The 15,561-nt window shown below is 48.5% G+C and overlaps 2 protein-coding genes across 3 annotated transcripts in view; both read left to right on the top strand.

Moving 5' to 3' along the window:
* The window catches only part of LOC130130636 (tetratricopeptide repeat protein 39B), a 36,735-nt gene extending 34,095 nt beyond the window's left edge, over positions 1–2,640 (top strand). Inside the window, 2 exon segments of the mRNA XM_056300392.1 lie at positions 1,339–1,455; positions 2,267–2,640. Of these exon segments, the coding sequence (XP_056156367.1) occupies positions 1,339–1,455; positions 2,267–2,363 (214 nt within the window). The 3' untranslated portion in view covers positions 2,364–2,640.
* An 11,945-nt stretch (positions 2,641–14,585) lies between these two features.
* Positions 14,586–15,561, top strand: part of cfi (complement factor I) — a 43,798-nt gene continuing 42,822 nt past the window's right edge. Inside the window, exon 1 of one of the 2 annotated variants that reach the window (XM_056300466.1) lies at positions 14,586–14,860. In XM_056300466.1, the coding sequence (XP_056156441.1) occupies positions 14,804–14,860 (57 nt within the window). In that variant the 5' untranslated portion in view covers positions 14,586–14,803. The remainder of the gene's footprint in view (positions 14,861–15,561) is intronic. The other variant, XM_056300467.1, reaches the window with a different exon arrangement.

Raw genomic sequence — 15,561 nt, 5'->3', positions numbered from 1 at the left:
AGGTGGCTGATGTGACGGAGGAAGATGCAGAGGACAGGAAGAGATAGAATCGCTGTGGCGACCCCTAACAGGAACAGCCAAAAGTAGTAGTAGTAGTTTCTGAGTCATTCATAGACAGAAAAGACTGAATTTTAGCTGTTACGTAAGTGAATTAAGGCAGTCTTGGTGATTTCTTTAATGCGCTTATCAAAGGAAAGGCTGGAATTAAGAGTAAAAACACGATTTTTGGCTGCCACACTTTGTAAAATCACAGATTTGTTGATTGTTATCGTGACTTGATCAAATTGGTGTCTGTGTCTAGCAGGGCCACTGTCTAGCATCTCAGTTTTATCCAAATTTAAAAGCAGAAAATTTGGTGACAACCGATTTTTCACAGAAGCCAAGCAGGCCTCTAAATTAGTCATTTGAGTATGCTCATCAGCCGTTATAGGCACATACAGCTGAGTGTCATCAGCATAGCAATTGAAATTTATTCTATGACTGCGTATGATTTGGCCAAGAGGTGAAATATAAAGAGAGAAAAGTAGAGGGCCAAGAACTGAGCCCTGGGGTACACCATATTTAACATCATAGAACTTTTTTGGGGATTTCCCCCCCATTTTTCTCCCCACTTGTATCCGCTCACTCTGTACCCCACTCTTCCGAGCTGTTTAGTCGCTGCTCCAACCCCTCTGCCGATCCGGGGAGGGCTGCAGACTACCACATGCCTCCTCCGATACGCATGCAAAGAAAATGTGATTCATCAGACCAGGCTACCTTTTTCCTCTGCTCCAAGGTCCAGTTCTGACGCTTGCATGCCTATTGTAGGCTCTTTTGACGGTGGACAGGGGTCGTCACGGACAATCTGACTGATCTGCAGCTGTGCAGCCCCATACACAGCCAGCTGTAATGCGCTGTTTGTTTGTTTCGGGATTTGTGCATATAAAAACTCAAAAAAAGATACAATACATAAATTGAAAGAGAATATGAAAGAGAATTGCCTAAAAACCCTCCAGGGGCTTGAAAAGTGGCATTCTCCAGGCAGTATACTACAGGAAACAACCACAGCAATGTGGTATGGTGCACAATTTGTACGTATCTATCAATAATTCCAGACATAGCAAGAGACAGAGACATGGTTCAGCACAGCACCCGACAACAATACACTCCATAAACACCCATGTTACACAATTACAATGAATCAGTCATAGTCACAAGACACACACACACACACACACACACACACAGTCAATGTGGCTCTGTTTTATTGAAGTCTGAAGGCTCATATAACTTGTGTGTGTGTGTGTGTGTGTGTGTGTGTGTGTGTGTGTGTGTGTGTGTGTGTGTGTGTGACCTCAGTGAGCGGCGTATTCGGTACGATCACTACCTGGTTCCCTTCACTCTCTACGAGCTGGGTTTATTGTACAAACAGCAGGGAGACGTCCTCAAGGCGACCAGTTACATCGAAAATGCCAAGTAAGTCCTCGCCAGCCAGAGCACACCCAGCTCCAGACCAGCGCTCTGATTGGTCAACATTATTATCTAAAGCTTGTTTTTTAGTTTTCACCGTGAAAAAAGATCCTCGGTAATAAACATGTTTGATCATAGTTTTATCATTGTAATGAACGCTGAAACCTCCCTGCTAATGCTGCATTCACACCAGAGACAGGAACCAGAATCCCTGCATCCTGTTTCCATAAAACCGCTTTTAAAAACCAGGCATCAAGTTGGGGAACTTTCCTTGTTCACCGCTGTTCATTTGTATGTATGTGTTTGTATGTGTGCTTAAGTATATCTGATTTCTGGGCGTCCGGGTAGCGTAGTGGTCTATTCTGTTGCCTACCAACACGGGGATCGCCGGTTCGAATCCCCGTGTTACCTCCGGCTTGGTCGGGCATCCCTACAGACACACTTGGCCGTGTCTGCAGGTGGGAAGCCGGATGTGAGTATGTGTCCTGGTCGCTGCACTAGCGCCTCCTCTGGTTGGTCGGGGCGCCTGTTCGGGGGGGAGGGGGAACTGGGGGGAATAGCGTGACCTCCCACGCGCTACGTCTCCCTGGTAAAACTCCTCCCTGTCAGGTGAAAAGAAGCGGCTGGTGACTCCACATGTATGGGAGGAGGCATGTGGTAGTCTGCAGCCCTCCCCGGATCAGCAGAGGGGGGGGAGCAGAGACCGGGACGGCTCGGAGAGTGGGGTGATTGGCCAGGTACAATTGGGGAGAAAAGGGGGGGTGTGAAAAAAAAAAGAAAGTATTTCTGATTTAATTTCTTTTATCTCCACTATCAGGACGAATTACAAGGATTACTCCATGGAGTCCAGACTCCACTTCAGAATCCATGCGGCCCTCAACAGCCTGAAAGCGTCGCCAGTCAACACACCGTAACCCACCAAACCCATCAAAACACCCCCAGTCCCGTTTTCTCTGGATCTTTGGTATGACTTGAAATCCACCGAACCCACCAACACATCCATGAGGAAGATAAATCTACATGTCCGTCTATTTACCTTAAATTACAACCACACGTCCATCCGGACCGACAGCACAGATCCAGATCTGTTCTCCGTTCGTGTTATACACCTCCGCCTCCATAACACAAACTTCAAGACACTCCACAAACGGCTCACGTTTACCATCGACTTAAAGTCCATGTTGTGCCCGATCGCCCTCTATAACAGGTACAACAAAACGTCCACGCTGGACTCGGAGGTTCGGTACAACACAGTGCCTCAGAAACTTGATGGCTTTAGACTTGATCAACCTGAGAAAGACTTGCAGCTCGACTTCCACTTCAACAGCAGTGACTGAAAACTTGTGAGTCGAGTATATTTGGAATCAAGGTACATTACACCGTCTTCAACCTCCACAATAGCAACTCAAATTTTTACCTTCAATTAATAATCTTCCATTAGAAGGTGTTAAGTAGTTAGATCATCATTTATGGGTTTAAAGTATATTTATATATTTATCACTAAACAGCCGCCAGAGACGGCCTGTTAGAACACCTCTTTAAATGCAAAGGAAACCGCATCAGCAGAAACAGCTGAGCTACACATTCACAATACTTAAAAATACCACACAGACTGTGCAACCCCATCAGGACTCCCCTCCAGGGGGCGTCCGGGTGGCGTGGCGGTCTATTCTGCTGCCTGCCAACAAGGGGATCGCCGGTTTGAATCCTCGTGTTACCTCCGGCTTGGTCGGGCGTCCCTACAGACACAATTGGCCGTGTCTGTGGGTATGTGTCCCGGTCACTGCACTAGCGCCTCCTCTGGTTGGTCAGGGTGCCTGTTCGGGGGGGGGGGAACTGGGGGGAATAGCGGGATCCTCCCACATTCTACGTCCCCCTGGGGAAACTCCTCACTGTCAGGTGAAAAGAAGCGGCTGGTGACTCCACATGTATGGAGGAGGCATGTGGTAGTCTGCAGCCCTCCCCGGACCAGCAGAGGGGGTGGAGCAGAGACCGGGGCAGCTCGGGAGAGTGGGGTAATTGGCCGGGTAAAATTGGGGAGAAAAAAGGGGAAAAATCCCCAAAAAAGAAAACCAAGCCTCCCCTGCAGGAGAAAAGGCAGCAGAGGAGTTCTGCTGCAGCTGTCCCATGTGTCTCCTTCTTGTGCTGCATCCTTCTTCAGCCGTAGGCGTCATCTCTTTCAAATGACGGCCTGAAGCGGAAGTCAGCTTCTTCGAATCCGGACTCAAAGTTTGTGAAAAACGGTCAGCGAGCGGCTAGTTTTTACTCCAACTTGCTGGCATTTCGAGCCAGGCATGCTGCTGGAGTCGGTTTCAGTCGGGCCGAGAAATGATTGACAGCTGCCATCGCGGTCGGCTGTTTTGGAGAGGAAACCTTCACAAGACTTTAAGTCACCGTGGTGACGCCAGCTCTCTGAAGCAAGAACCAAAGACGAGTGGATGAGAGAGAAGTGAGGATGGAGACGAGAACGACGTCACGTCCTTTTCCTCCGGGTTCGCCTCCTCCGCTGCAGAAGGTCCAACGCTGGGCCGCCGGACTTCACTCCCAGGTTTCTGTGGTTTGTTTAAAGCCACGTGGTGAATTACCAGACAAGCTCACTATGACCGACCGTCTGAAGTGGGCGACAAAAGGGTTTGTGAAAGCTCAGAAAACCTTGGTTGACTGATTGACTTCCCACAACACAAGCATTCTCAAACGTCAGTACGCATGAAGTCCTCCAGTCGAGGCGATGAGGAGGGCAACGTGTCCATGGCCGGCCTCACCTCCCCGGCCTGCAGGAGAGGTGCGGTCGCCTCCTCCTCCTCGTTGTTCTCGTTGCAGTGTTCACGCGGGCCGTGGGACAGGCGAGGTCGGCTCAGCCCTGTCAGGAGGCCGACCTGGACGTTTTGTTTCACGGGGAATGATGGATCATTCCAGTTTTAGCAGGTTTGATCCACCATACGGAGACGTTAAACGTGCAAAGACAAGTCCACCAACTGCAGGAGACCCCGCCCGGCTGGCCTAGTGAGCTGCCTCCCGGGCCAGCTGCTGAGCACCAGCCACCACACACGAGGCAGACTGCCGGGACTCCGAAACCGCCTCAGAACCGGCGGGACGCTCGCTGTCTGCTGACGCTTTCCTGATCAGCTGTGTGTTTTATTCGTGGGAGACAGTTGTGAAGGAGGGCTTTGGATAGGAGTAAAAGATCGGTTGTCCTCCGGTAACTCAGAACAACAACTTCTGTTTAGCAGAGCGGTTCTGTGTTGCTGGAGAAAGTCGAGACAGTTGCTGAACAGCGATTGGTGGATCGACGAGTCGGTCATGAATGTGCTGTGGCTCGGGTAAAGCTGGGCTTGTTCAGATGTCGAGCTCGCTCCTGGGAATCACACTGGCCAAGCAGCTTGTGGCTCGGGGCTGAAGCCGTGTGACCAGCTTCGCTTACTAACTGTTTGTATTTGATTTGCGGTCGGGCGGCTCGGTGGCGCAGGGGTCAGCACGTTGGCCTCACAGCAAGAAGTTCCTGGGTTCGAGCCTCGGGGTAGTCCAGCCTTGGGGGTCTTCCTCTGTGTGGAGTTTGCATGTTCTCCCCGTGTCTGTGTGGGTTTCCTCCGGGGGCTCCGGTTTCCTCCCACAGTCCAAAGACCTGTAGGTCAGGTGACTCAGAGACCTGTAGGTCAGGTGACTCAGAGACCTGTAGGTCAGGTGACTCAAAGACCTGTAGGTCAGGTGACTCAAAGACCTGTAGGTCAGGTGACTCAGAGACCTGTAGGTCAGGTGACTCAGAGACCTGTAGGTCAGGTGACTCAAAGACCTGTAGGTCAGGTGACTCAAAGACATGTAGGTCAGGTGACTCAAAGACCTGTAGGTCAGGTGACTCAGAGACCTGTAGGTCAGGTGACTCAGAGACCTGTAGGTCAGGTGACTCAAAGACCTGTAGGTCAGGTGACTCAAAGACCTGTAGGTCAGGTGACTCAAAGACCTGTAGGTCAGGTGACTCAAAGACCTGTAGGTCAGGTGACTCGGCCGTACTAAACTGTCCCTGTCCCTGTGTGTGTGTCTCTCTCTGTGTGTGTGTGTGTGTGTGTGTGTGTGTGTGTGTGTGTGTGTGTGGGCCCTATGATGGCCTGGCGGCCTGTCCTGGGTGTCTCCCCGGGGGCCTGCCGCCCAGTGACTGCTGGGATAGATAGGCTCCAGCACCCCTGGGAGCGGGAGGAGCGGTCTGGATGATGGATGGGTGGGTGGATGTTTAACAGTTTGGTGTCGTTAATGCTCATTTCAACCTGCGTGTCCTCCGTCACCTCGCTCCAGCTCCGTCATGCAGGCCACGCGTAGGTCTGATCACATTTACATCATCTCCAGTCTTGGTGAACTAAACTATAATTTAGGTGACGGCCAATGTGTGTGTGTGTGTGTGTGTGTGTACTCGTATATATTTTTAAGAAATCGGACCATTAGAGTGGATTGAATTGAAAGTGCATTTAAGTGCTCATATGTATCTATTGTAGAGCAGTGTGCTACAACCTAGCCATCTACGTGTGTACTGATATGTAGATGATGTGTTTATTTATACATGACGTGTGTGTGTGTACATGACGCGTGTGTGTATACATGATGTATTTGTGTATACATGAAGTGTGTGTGTATACATGATGTATGTATACATGATGTGTGTGTATACATGATGTATTTGGGTATACATGATGTGTGTATACATGATACGTGTGTATACATGATGTGTGTGTACATACATGATGTGTGTGTATACATGATGCGTGTGTATACATGATGCGTGTGTATACATGATGTGTGCGTATACAGGATGTGTGTATACATGATGTGTGTATACATGATGTATTTGGGTATACATGATGTGTGTATACATGATACGTGTGTATACATGATGTGTGTGTACATGATACGTGTGTATACATGATGTGTGTGTATACATAATGCGTGTGTATACATGATGTGTGTGTATACATGACGTGTGTGTATACATGATGCGTGTGTATACATGATGCGTGTGTGTATACATGACGTGTGTGTATACATGATGCGTATGTGTATACATGACGTGTGTGTATACATGACGTGTGTGTATACATGATGTGTGTGTGTATACATGATGTGTGTGTGTATACATGATGTGTGTGTGTGTATACATGATGCTATCTTTCTTTACTCTGCTTTCTGATCTTGCAGTGCAACGTGTGCTCATCCATACCCACGTGCACGTAACACAAATGTGCACGTGCGCGTACAATCACAGCCTTTTCACCCACAGTGGCCTACAGATGTACTCCACACACACACACACACACACACACACACACACACACACACACACACACACACACACACACACACAGACACACACACAGAGACACGCACAGCTGTAAACGCACACGCGGAGCTTGCAGCCTTAGAGGGTTTCAGTGCCGTGTCCTTGTGGTCCTGCTGACGGTCATGTGAAGGCCGTTCAGCGTTTTATCTGCGAGGGATCTGACCTTTGACCTCCGGCCTCTCTCTGTACCAGGAGGCCGCCCGTCACCCCTGATCTAATCACACCGCCGGGACGGCGAGGCGAGGCAGCACCGCTGGAAGCTGGACCGTGTGGTTTAACCGTCCTGACACGGGCTCTTGTCAGTCAGGACTACACACATGCTGCAGCAGCCTGCAGGTCCTGTACATGTCCTGCTACACACAGCAACACACCCGCTGACTCTGACCTTCTGGGACTACAAACCAGGTGTAGCAGCCGTTGTGGCTGGTGCGGGGGAAGGTGTTTCCCCCGTGTGCTGGCAGGTGCGTGTGCTGGCAGGTGTGGGGGTAGGTGTTTCCCCCATGTGCTGGCAGGTGCGGGGAAAGTGTTTCCCCCGTGTGCTGGCAGGTGCAGGGGAAGGTGTTTCCCCCGTGTGCTGGCAGGTGCAGGGGAAGGTGTTTCCCCCGTGTGCTGGCAGGTGCGGGGGGAAGGTGTTTCCCCCGTGTGCTGGCAGGTGCAGGGGAAAGTGTTTCCCCCATGTGCTGGCAGGTGCAGGGGAAAGTGTTTCCCCGTGTGCTGGCAGGTGCGGGGGAAAGTGTTTCCCCCGTGTGCTGGCAGGTGCAGGGGAAAGTGTTTCCCCGTGTGCTGGCAGGTGCGGGGGAAAGTGTTTCCCCCGTGTGCTGGCAGGTGCAGGGGAAAGTGTTACCCCGTGTGCTGGCAGGTGCAGGGGAAAGTGTTTCCCCCGTGTGCTGGCAGGTGCAGGGGAAAGTGTTACCCCGTGTGCTGGCAGGTGCAGGGGAAAGTGTTTCCCCCGTGTGCTGGCAGGTGCAGGGGAAAGTGTTTCCCCCGCGTGCTGGCAGGTGCAGGGGAAAGTGTTTCCCCCGCGTGCTGGCAGGTGCAGGGGAAGGTGTGTGGACAGTTGTGTGCATGTGTTGACATGTGTCCATGGTAAATTCTGCAGGCATCGCCAAAAACATGCCGTTGTCAATAGCACGCGCCAACAAACAGGAAACCGGTATGCGCCCATTTCACGCCGCGGCCATCTTGGATTTTTTTAAAAACCAAGCGGTGGGAACTTAACCACGCCCCCTTCTTACTTCATTGAAAACACTGCTGGAAGCAACATGTCGTACTGCTGTGTACCAGCAGTTGTACTGTCAGTACAATACAATTTTTCAAACATGTAGATTACTGCATTGTATAATATTTGTATATATATATATATATATATGTGTATGTATATATATATATATATATATATATATTCACTAATCTTTCAATAGTGGATAGCTCTGTTCTGACACATCATCTTGATAACAGGAACATGTGTGGATTTATATTGCTTCCCACATGTATGACATATCCTCATGTGTCCAGTGAGGTTTGGGTGACTCTACCTGATCATGACTACGACGTGAAGCCCCTTTCTGTGGAAGACCAGCTTGACGCAGTAAAGAAACGCGTCGCTTTCCTGGAGGACGAAAATAAAAAGCTGAAAAGTGAGCATTTTGGTCTAGAACGCTTCTTCCAGTGTGCGCCCAGTCTGATCAGGTTTTACACTGGTTTTAAGGATTACCACACCCTCAAAGCACTCTTCCTAGCTTTACAGCCTCCTGCAGAGTCCATGGTGCGATGGACTCCAATGCAAAGGAACAGCCATAACCTAGAACACATTTCTGTGTCTGGCTTCCATACAGAGCATTTATGGCTGATTGATCAGTTTTTCCTGTTCTTGTGCCGTGTGAGGCAGGGCTTTGTTGCTCTGGATTTATCTGTACGATTCAATGTGTCGCCGGCCACAGTCGGCAGGAACTGTACGACGTGGGCCAACTATTTGCTCTTTATGTTAGGGACCCTCCCAATATGGCCTAGTAGACGAGCTAATGCCACCAGTATTCAGGGAATTCTACCCAAACACAAGAGTGATACTAGACTGCACAGAGATCCGCATCGAGACAGCTAGTTCAAAGGTTTTGAACACCATGACATACTCCCATTATAAAAGTAACACTACACTGAAATCCCTAATTGGGACCACTCCCTCAGGGTCAGTTAGCCTGGTAAGTAATCTATACACAGGATGTATTTCTGATAAGGAGATAACTAAGAGGTCAGGTGTTCTGGACCTCTTAGAGTCAGGTGATGAGGTCATGGCCGATAAGGGCTTCCTTATCAAAGACCTGCTCGATTAAATAGATGTAAAACTCGTCATCCCTGCATTTTTAGGCCCAAGTGGACAGTTTAGCTGTGATGAGCTCACAGACACACAGAGTATTGCTGGCTTGAGAATACACGTCGAACGGTCAATAAGACGCATAAAGGAGTACCACATTTTGGATGGAGTCATACCCCTTTCACTAAGTGGAACAGTCAACCAACTGTGGACTGTGTGTGCTCTCCTAACACATTTTCAGGGACCACCGTTTTAAACCTTTGTTAAATTCAGCTGACAAGAAAATAGTGCACACAAACCTTAGATAGATTGAAACATATTTAACTTCATTTCAGTACAGTCCCATTTTTTAGCCCACACCTTGAGATGAGCAATCACTATCTTAGTTTAGTAAACAATTGATGATTTGAGTTGGTAGCCAGTTCCAGTTTATTGCTACAACAGAATGACAGTTGACCGAACATATTTTAGTTTAAAATGAACCAATAGTTTTGTTAAAGTTAAAGGACAAAGAATGAAAATATTGCGGATGGGACAATCTAATGTATAAATATTGAATGTACGGTATAAAAATGAAATGTATCTTATTTTTTATTTTATTGTGATTAAACAGCTTCTTTGAATACAGCCCTGTGTGTGTGTCTCTCCTCACTGGCACAGGAGAGGCAGAAAGTACCCGAAGAAGAAAAGTTGCAGCTTAGTTTTCATACTGTGGTAAATGACGGTAGGTGCTCGAGGTTGGTAGTCCAAACCATGTTTGCTGCTGCTGCTGGCCCCGGCTGCACTGATTTCCGATTGAGTAAGAAAGGGGGCGTGGTTAAATTCCCACCACTTGTTTTTTTTTTATCCAAGATGGCCGCGGCGTGAAATGGGCGTATGACCGCTGCAGTAGAAACCGGAAGTCGGTGGACTGCGTTCGCGTGTGTGTGTGCGCGCGCGCGCGTGTGGCCCCCTTCGCGTGTATTCATTCTCGCTAGTCTTGTGTCGGTGCCTCGGTGTGTGACGGTGTGTCTTAGTTTTATTATTTGTCATGATAAACTTTAAGAATCGCTTAAATCACCGAACACCGCCTCGTCCTGCATGTATTGTGAGAAGAGATGCAGACGAAGCCCGTCTTTACTTCTTCACCGAACCAGGCTTAATACGTGTGCCGGAACGCGTTACTTAAAAACAAAAGAGAAGAAAAGACTCAAACATCGCTCAGGCCCTGATGGTTGTCACCCCCCCCCGCCGCCCCGCCGCCCCGCCGCCCCGCCGCCCCGCCGCCCCGCCGCCCCGCCGCCCCGCCGCCCCGCCGGTCCGTTACGGAAACGAGTTGTTTTACGCATGCGCGAAAATGCGTCTACTTCCTGTCACCGCTATCGTTTTACGGCATTGTCGAAAAAGTGTCATCCCCTCATCTGATATGGGTTGTTTGTGTTTGGTTGTGTGTGTGTCTGATATGGGTTGTTTGTGTTTGGTTGTGTGTGTGTGTCTGACATGGGTTGTTTTGCCTTCTAGCGCGATGTGCAGGAAAACACGCATTTGTCTCACAAGGCAACAGAATCCGTGACTTCGTGGCGGAGAAGACGCTTTTGTGACAAGAAGTAGACACATTTTTGCGCGTGCCTTGAACAAATCGGGTTTCAGCAACGGGTCGGGCAATGACGTTGCTTCCTGGTAGTTTTAGAAAAACTACATTTTCCAGGATTCATCAGTCGTCTAGTGGCCGCAGCTAGCACGGAGCAGGAGCTAAGCTAGCACGAAGCAGGAGCTAAGCTAGCACGAAGCAGGAGCTAAGCTAGCATGGAGCAGTAGCTAAGCTAGCACGAAGCGGGAGCTAAGCTAGCATGGAGCAGGAGCTAAGCTAGCACGGAGCAGGAGCTAAGCTAGCATGAAGCAGGAGCTAAGCTAGCACGGAGCAGGAGCTAAGCTGCTGAATCTGGGGGTGTCGTGGCAGTGGGTGGGGGTCGTGGCAGTGGGTGGGTGGGTGATGGATGAACGTCATTAAACTCAGGTACAGGGAAGATGTGCGTGGCTTCTCCTGATGTGCTTAAACGAATAAAACAGGAGGAACTCCACTCTGATGACGACAGCAGTGCCTCTAAATGTGTCGCCATCTTTCCATGGATGTCCTGTAGGCTGGTCATTATCGCTATTAGGGTTATTATTATTATTATTATTATCGCTGTTGTTGTTGTTGTTGTTGGCGCCATATTCCGCTCGGCAGCCTGCGGGTTGTTGTTAAAGGCTGTTTACCACGTGGTGCCAGCTTTATGAGGTTCAAGTGCTTTAAGTTCAGAGATCTTTATAATTTGGGGTTTGAATCTTTATTCAACGTTAAACGACCTGAAGGGGGAGCTGGAGGTCGAGGTGGTGCAATAACAAGAGAACAGAAAAATAACTTTTATTTGTCTTGACGTGTTCTTTCATTTTCACGCGATTTTCACATTTTTACACTCTGCTTGCGCGCGCGCGCGCGTGTGTGTGTGTGTGTGTGTGTGTGTGTGTGTGTGTGTCCAGCTCATGACTAAGACAAACATGGCTGAATCATGAAGCTTCCGTCTCCATGCTGCTGTTGTGTGTCGGTCTGTTTCCGAATCCATCGCGCTATTGGCCGTTTGTGACCACGTGACGACAAAGCCTGGCTGGTTGGTTGGTTGGTCGACTGGCCGGTCGGTTGGCTGGTCGGTCCGCTGGCCGGTTGGCCGGTTGGTTGGTTTGTTGGTTGTCCCGTCAGTCATTTGTGCTTCATAGAGCTTGTTGGAGCTCGGGGGTCCTAGATGCTTCATGGCCCTGCTCAGCCTCCGTCACGTGTACAGTACATGACTTCATTTTAAAGCTATAAATCCTCCTCTGGTTGCCTTTTTACACTGAAGGACAGATATTAATAATATTAATAATAATAACGAGGCCTTGTCCTGTTCCTTCATCCAGATAATAATGTCCCTCATTTAATCCCAACAGGTCTGACGTCATGTTCCAGACAACTAAACATGTAGAACGGCATTACTCAGAGAAGTAGAACCAGGCAGTCTGCTGTTAGCTACTTCAGGTTAGCCAGGTTAGCTAGGTTAGCTACTTCAGGTTAGCTACTTCAGGTTAGCTACTTCAGGTTAGCTTGGTTAGCTACTTCAGGTTAGCTACTTCAGGTTAGCTAGGTTAGCTACTTCAGGTTAGCTACTTCAGGTTAGCTACTTCAGGTTAGCTAGGTTAGCTACTTCAGGTTAGCTAGTTTACATGAAGCATGGCAGGTTGTATGGTAGACAGATTAGCCAAGAAGAGTCAAATGATAAACTGATTGATGGAGGAGGTTTGTAATCAGAGCTGAATAACTCTGGATCGTGGTCTGTAGTCAGCGAGTTTCCAAAAGCTTTTCTTTTTAACAGAAACCGTGCGGCCAAACAGCCCTCCAGCCTGGTTTATATTTCCTACACATTTGTCTTTATTCGCAAAAAAACTTGTTCCCAAAACAGATGGTTTATTGTTTGCAGCTGAAATGTAAGCTAGCCCTGTAAATCCCAGGCCGTCCAGTACACAGTAACAACAAATAGATGTGCCTGGACTGTGACGAGTTACTAGTTACTGAGTCATATACGAGTACGATGTAGCATCTCTAGTTTGCTTCCTTGTCATTACAGCGTGTTAACTAGAAAGTACATCAAGCACTGTGGAATACAGCCACGCATCCCACTGCATGCAGCAAAGGGCATCATGGATGCTTCGTGGGGCAGGCATGAAGCTGGTAAACTGTGAGAGGAGCTGAACGTCCTGACTAATAAAATAATGACAACGTGATGCTCAATATTCGCCTGACACCAAGTCTAGCAACTAATCATTAAGTACTTTAATTTACTGGATAATTGAAAATGCTTGTACTTACTCACAGTTTAATTTCCTCTTGTTTTGCTGCTGTATGACTCAGGTAATACAGGACGGCCGTGTAAGGAATGGCCTGTGATGGGAAGCATTAAATATGATTAGCTGGCTGTTAGCATGACTGGGGGGGGGGGGGGGGGAGAAAAACCACCATGATGAAAATTCTTACAGTTCATCACTTCCTGGTTTTATTCTAATAATTATTGATAATTCTTCAAATGTTTTATTTGGTGTAAACCTGAGAACAAGTCGTCTGGTGTTCTGTCTGGTTTTTGTTCAACACTGAGGGAAACGTGTCACGTGGATAACGTGTGTTGGTAACTGTGGTAGAAAAGATGAAAAACCTTTCAGGACTTTTACTTGCTGGGATAATGAACACTTGAGAGCTGCTGTCGTTTTTCTCATTACCTCATATCAACTGTATTGTCATGGGAATCGTTCAAAGGAGCGCCTCCTGGAGAAGTACTGCGGTACTGAACCAGACTGCCAGACTTGGTTGAGATGTTCCCGGTGTTATACAATTTTACGACTCCCTCGTAGACTCTGACTCCCCTTGGTATGGAGCTAGGTTAGGTTAGGCTAACCCTAACCCCCGACCTAGCCCCTAGCCCCCTACCCAGCCCCTTAACCCCCCAACCCTAACTCCCTATAACCCCTAACCCCCCAACCCTAACCCCTAGCCCCAACCTAGCCCCCTATAACCCCTGACCCCCTTAACCTCCCCAACACTAACCCTAAGCCCCCTAACCCCCACTCCTAGCCCGCTATAACCCCTAACCCCCCAACCTAACCCCCTTAACCCCAACCCTAGCCCCCAACCCTTGACCCCCTAGCCTCCTAACCCTCCATTCCTAACCCCCTAACCGTAACCACTAACCGTCCACAGGAGTCAGATTCTGTGGTGGAGTCAGAACATTCTATAACACTGGGTTGGTGTGTCTGTAGGCCCGCGTTGGAAACATCAGGGATTTCAGATCCACATCAGCTCCCTGTGCTGCCTGTAAAACATGGGAGCTGTGCATCCGAAAGTCCTGAAAACTGACAACTTCTGCCTGGGATTTGCTGCTTCACTTTGATGTCATTTTCCTGTGTTTGTATGAAGTCTGCCGATCTCCATAAGTCTGTTTCATTCTCTGCGCCAGAAAAAATAAAATAAAGCTACCCTAGAAGGCTAAAAGGTGTCTGACTGACTGACTGTAAGCAGACGTGTTTAATTCTTTTTAACAGAAAAAACAGATTTTAGAAAACTGTTTTGTTGAAACGACGTTGAACATTAACTTTTGCACTCGTTTCTGTGTGTGCGTGTGTGTGTGTGCGTGCGCGCGTGTGTGTGTGTGTGTGTGTGTGATGAAAGACTTTACGTTGAGTTTACTGGAAGCTAATGTTTGTGGTTTTCCAAATGCCCTAGAAAATACACACACACACACACACACACACACACACACACGCACACACACTATTACACTATCCATGCTTTCATAGTTATCTGTCCATGATGTGGGTGATCAACTGAATTTCTGTGTGTGTGTGTGTGTGTGTGTGTGTGTGTGTGTGTGTGTGTGTGTGTGTGTGTCCATATTGATAGGTTAGGTTAATCATTGATTGGGGAAGGTAGTTCTGAACAGAGGAGTCAGTCCATCCATCAGATCTCTATCTCCCAGAGACAGAACGCCTCTCTCTGATCTTCTGTGAAGACTGGTGGCAGGTTTGGCCTGTTGGTCCGTCCGTCCGTCCGTCTGTCAGTCAAAAGAGAATAAGGGAATTTTCAGGGTAGAATAAAACTTGTTCTTATATAAAATACGCAACTGGGAACTGGGCTGTATATCTGTGTAACTGCCTGCCTGCCTGCCTGCCTGTGCATCATGATGAAGGGACCCGTGTGTCTCCTCCTGGCGAGTCTGATCTCCAACACCCTCATGGTAAGTTACCCTTCAGTGGATTGTAAAGCCAGTAGACGGTACGACATGGTCTGTTATGGTATATATTATAGAGGATATCGTTATGAGACTCCATGAAATACAACTCCACCTTTTTAATTCGGTTAAAATAGATTGATACTTGGTACTGTTATTTGTATGAGCTGGGAACGCCATTAAACGCTCGGTATATGAGAATGGTACTGCCCCCGTTTCAAGTGATATTCCTCCACCTTATCGAGCAGCCTATATGAGAACTGTTCTAGGGCAGCCAGCTGACCAGGAGAAGCGTGCCACAAAGATGGCGCCGGTGCAGAGGAGAGAGGAGGCTTTCCATTCTTTGCCCACGAGTTTCCGTCCTAACATAAGGGCAGTCTGGATCCAGCCAGCAAGCGGTGGAGTCAAACCACTTAATGCAGAGGGCTCACCCAAAATAAACAGACTGGAAGAGAAAGGCATGTCTAGGCCGGTCGTTTTTTAAGAATCGACATGTGTAGCAGACCAGAACTCCTGTATTTTTGGGCAACTCCAAAGCATGTGTACTAAAGTACCATCTTTGTCAAGACTCCTCCAGCACTCTGAGCTGCCCACCAAACCCACTCTACACAGCCTAGATGGCGTCCGGTAGACTCTGTTTATAATGTTGAATTGGATCAGCCTTGTTCCCAGTTCCCTTGACATTTCTTTCCCATTCCTAAGTATTC

Source organism: Lampris incognitus, chromosome 20, assembly GCF_029633865.1.
Source record: "Lampris incognitus isolate fLamInc1 chromosome 20, fLamInc1.hap2, whole genome shotgun sequence".
Lineage (NCBI taxonomy): Eukaryota > Metazoa > Chordata > Actinopteri > Lampriformes > Lampridae > Lampris > Lampris incognitus.
The sequence above is the reverse complement of the archived record's forward strand: the minus strand, read 5'-3'. Positions and strand labels throughout refer to the sequence as shown.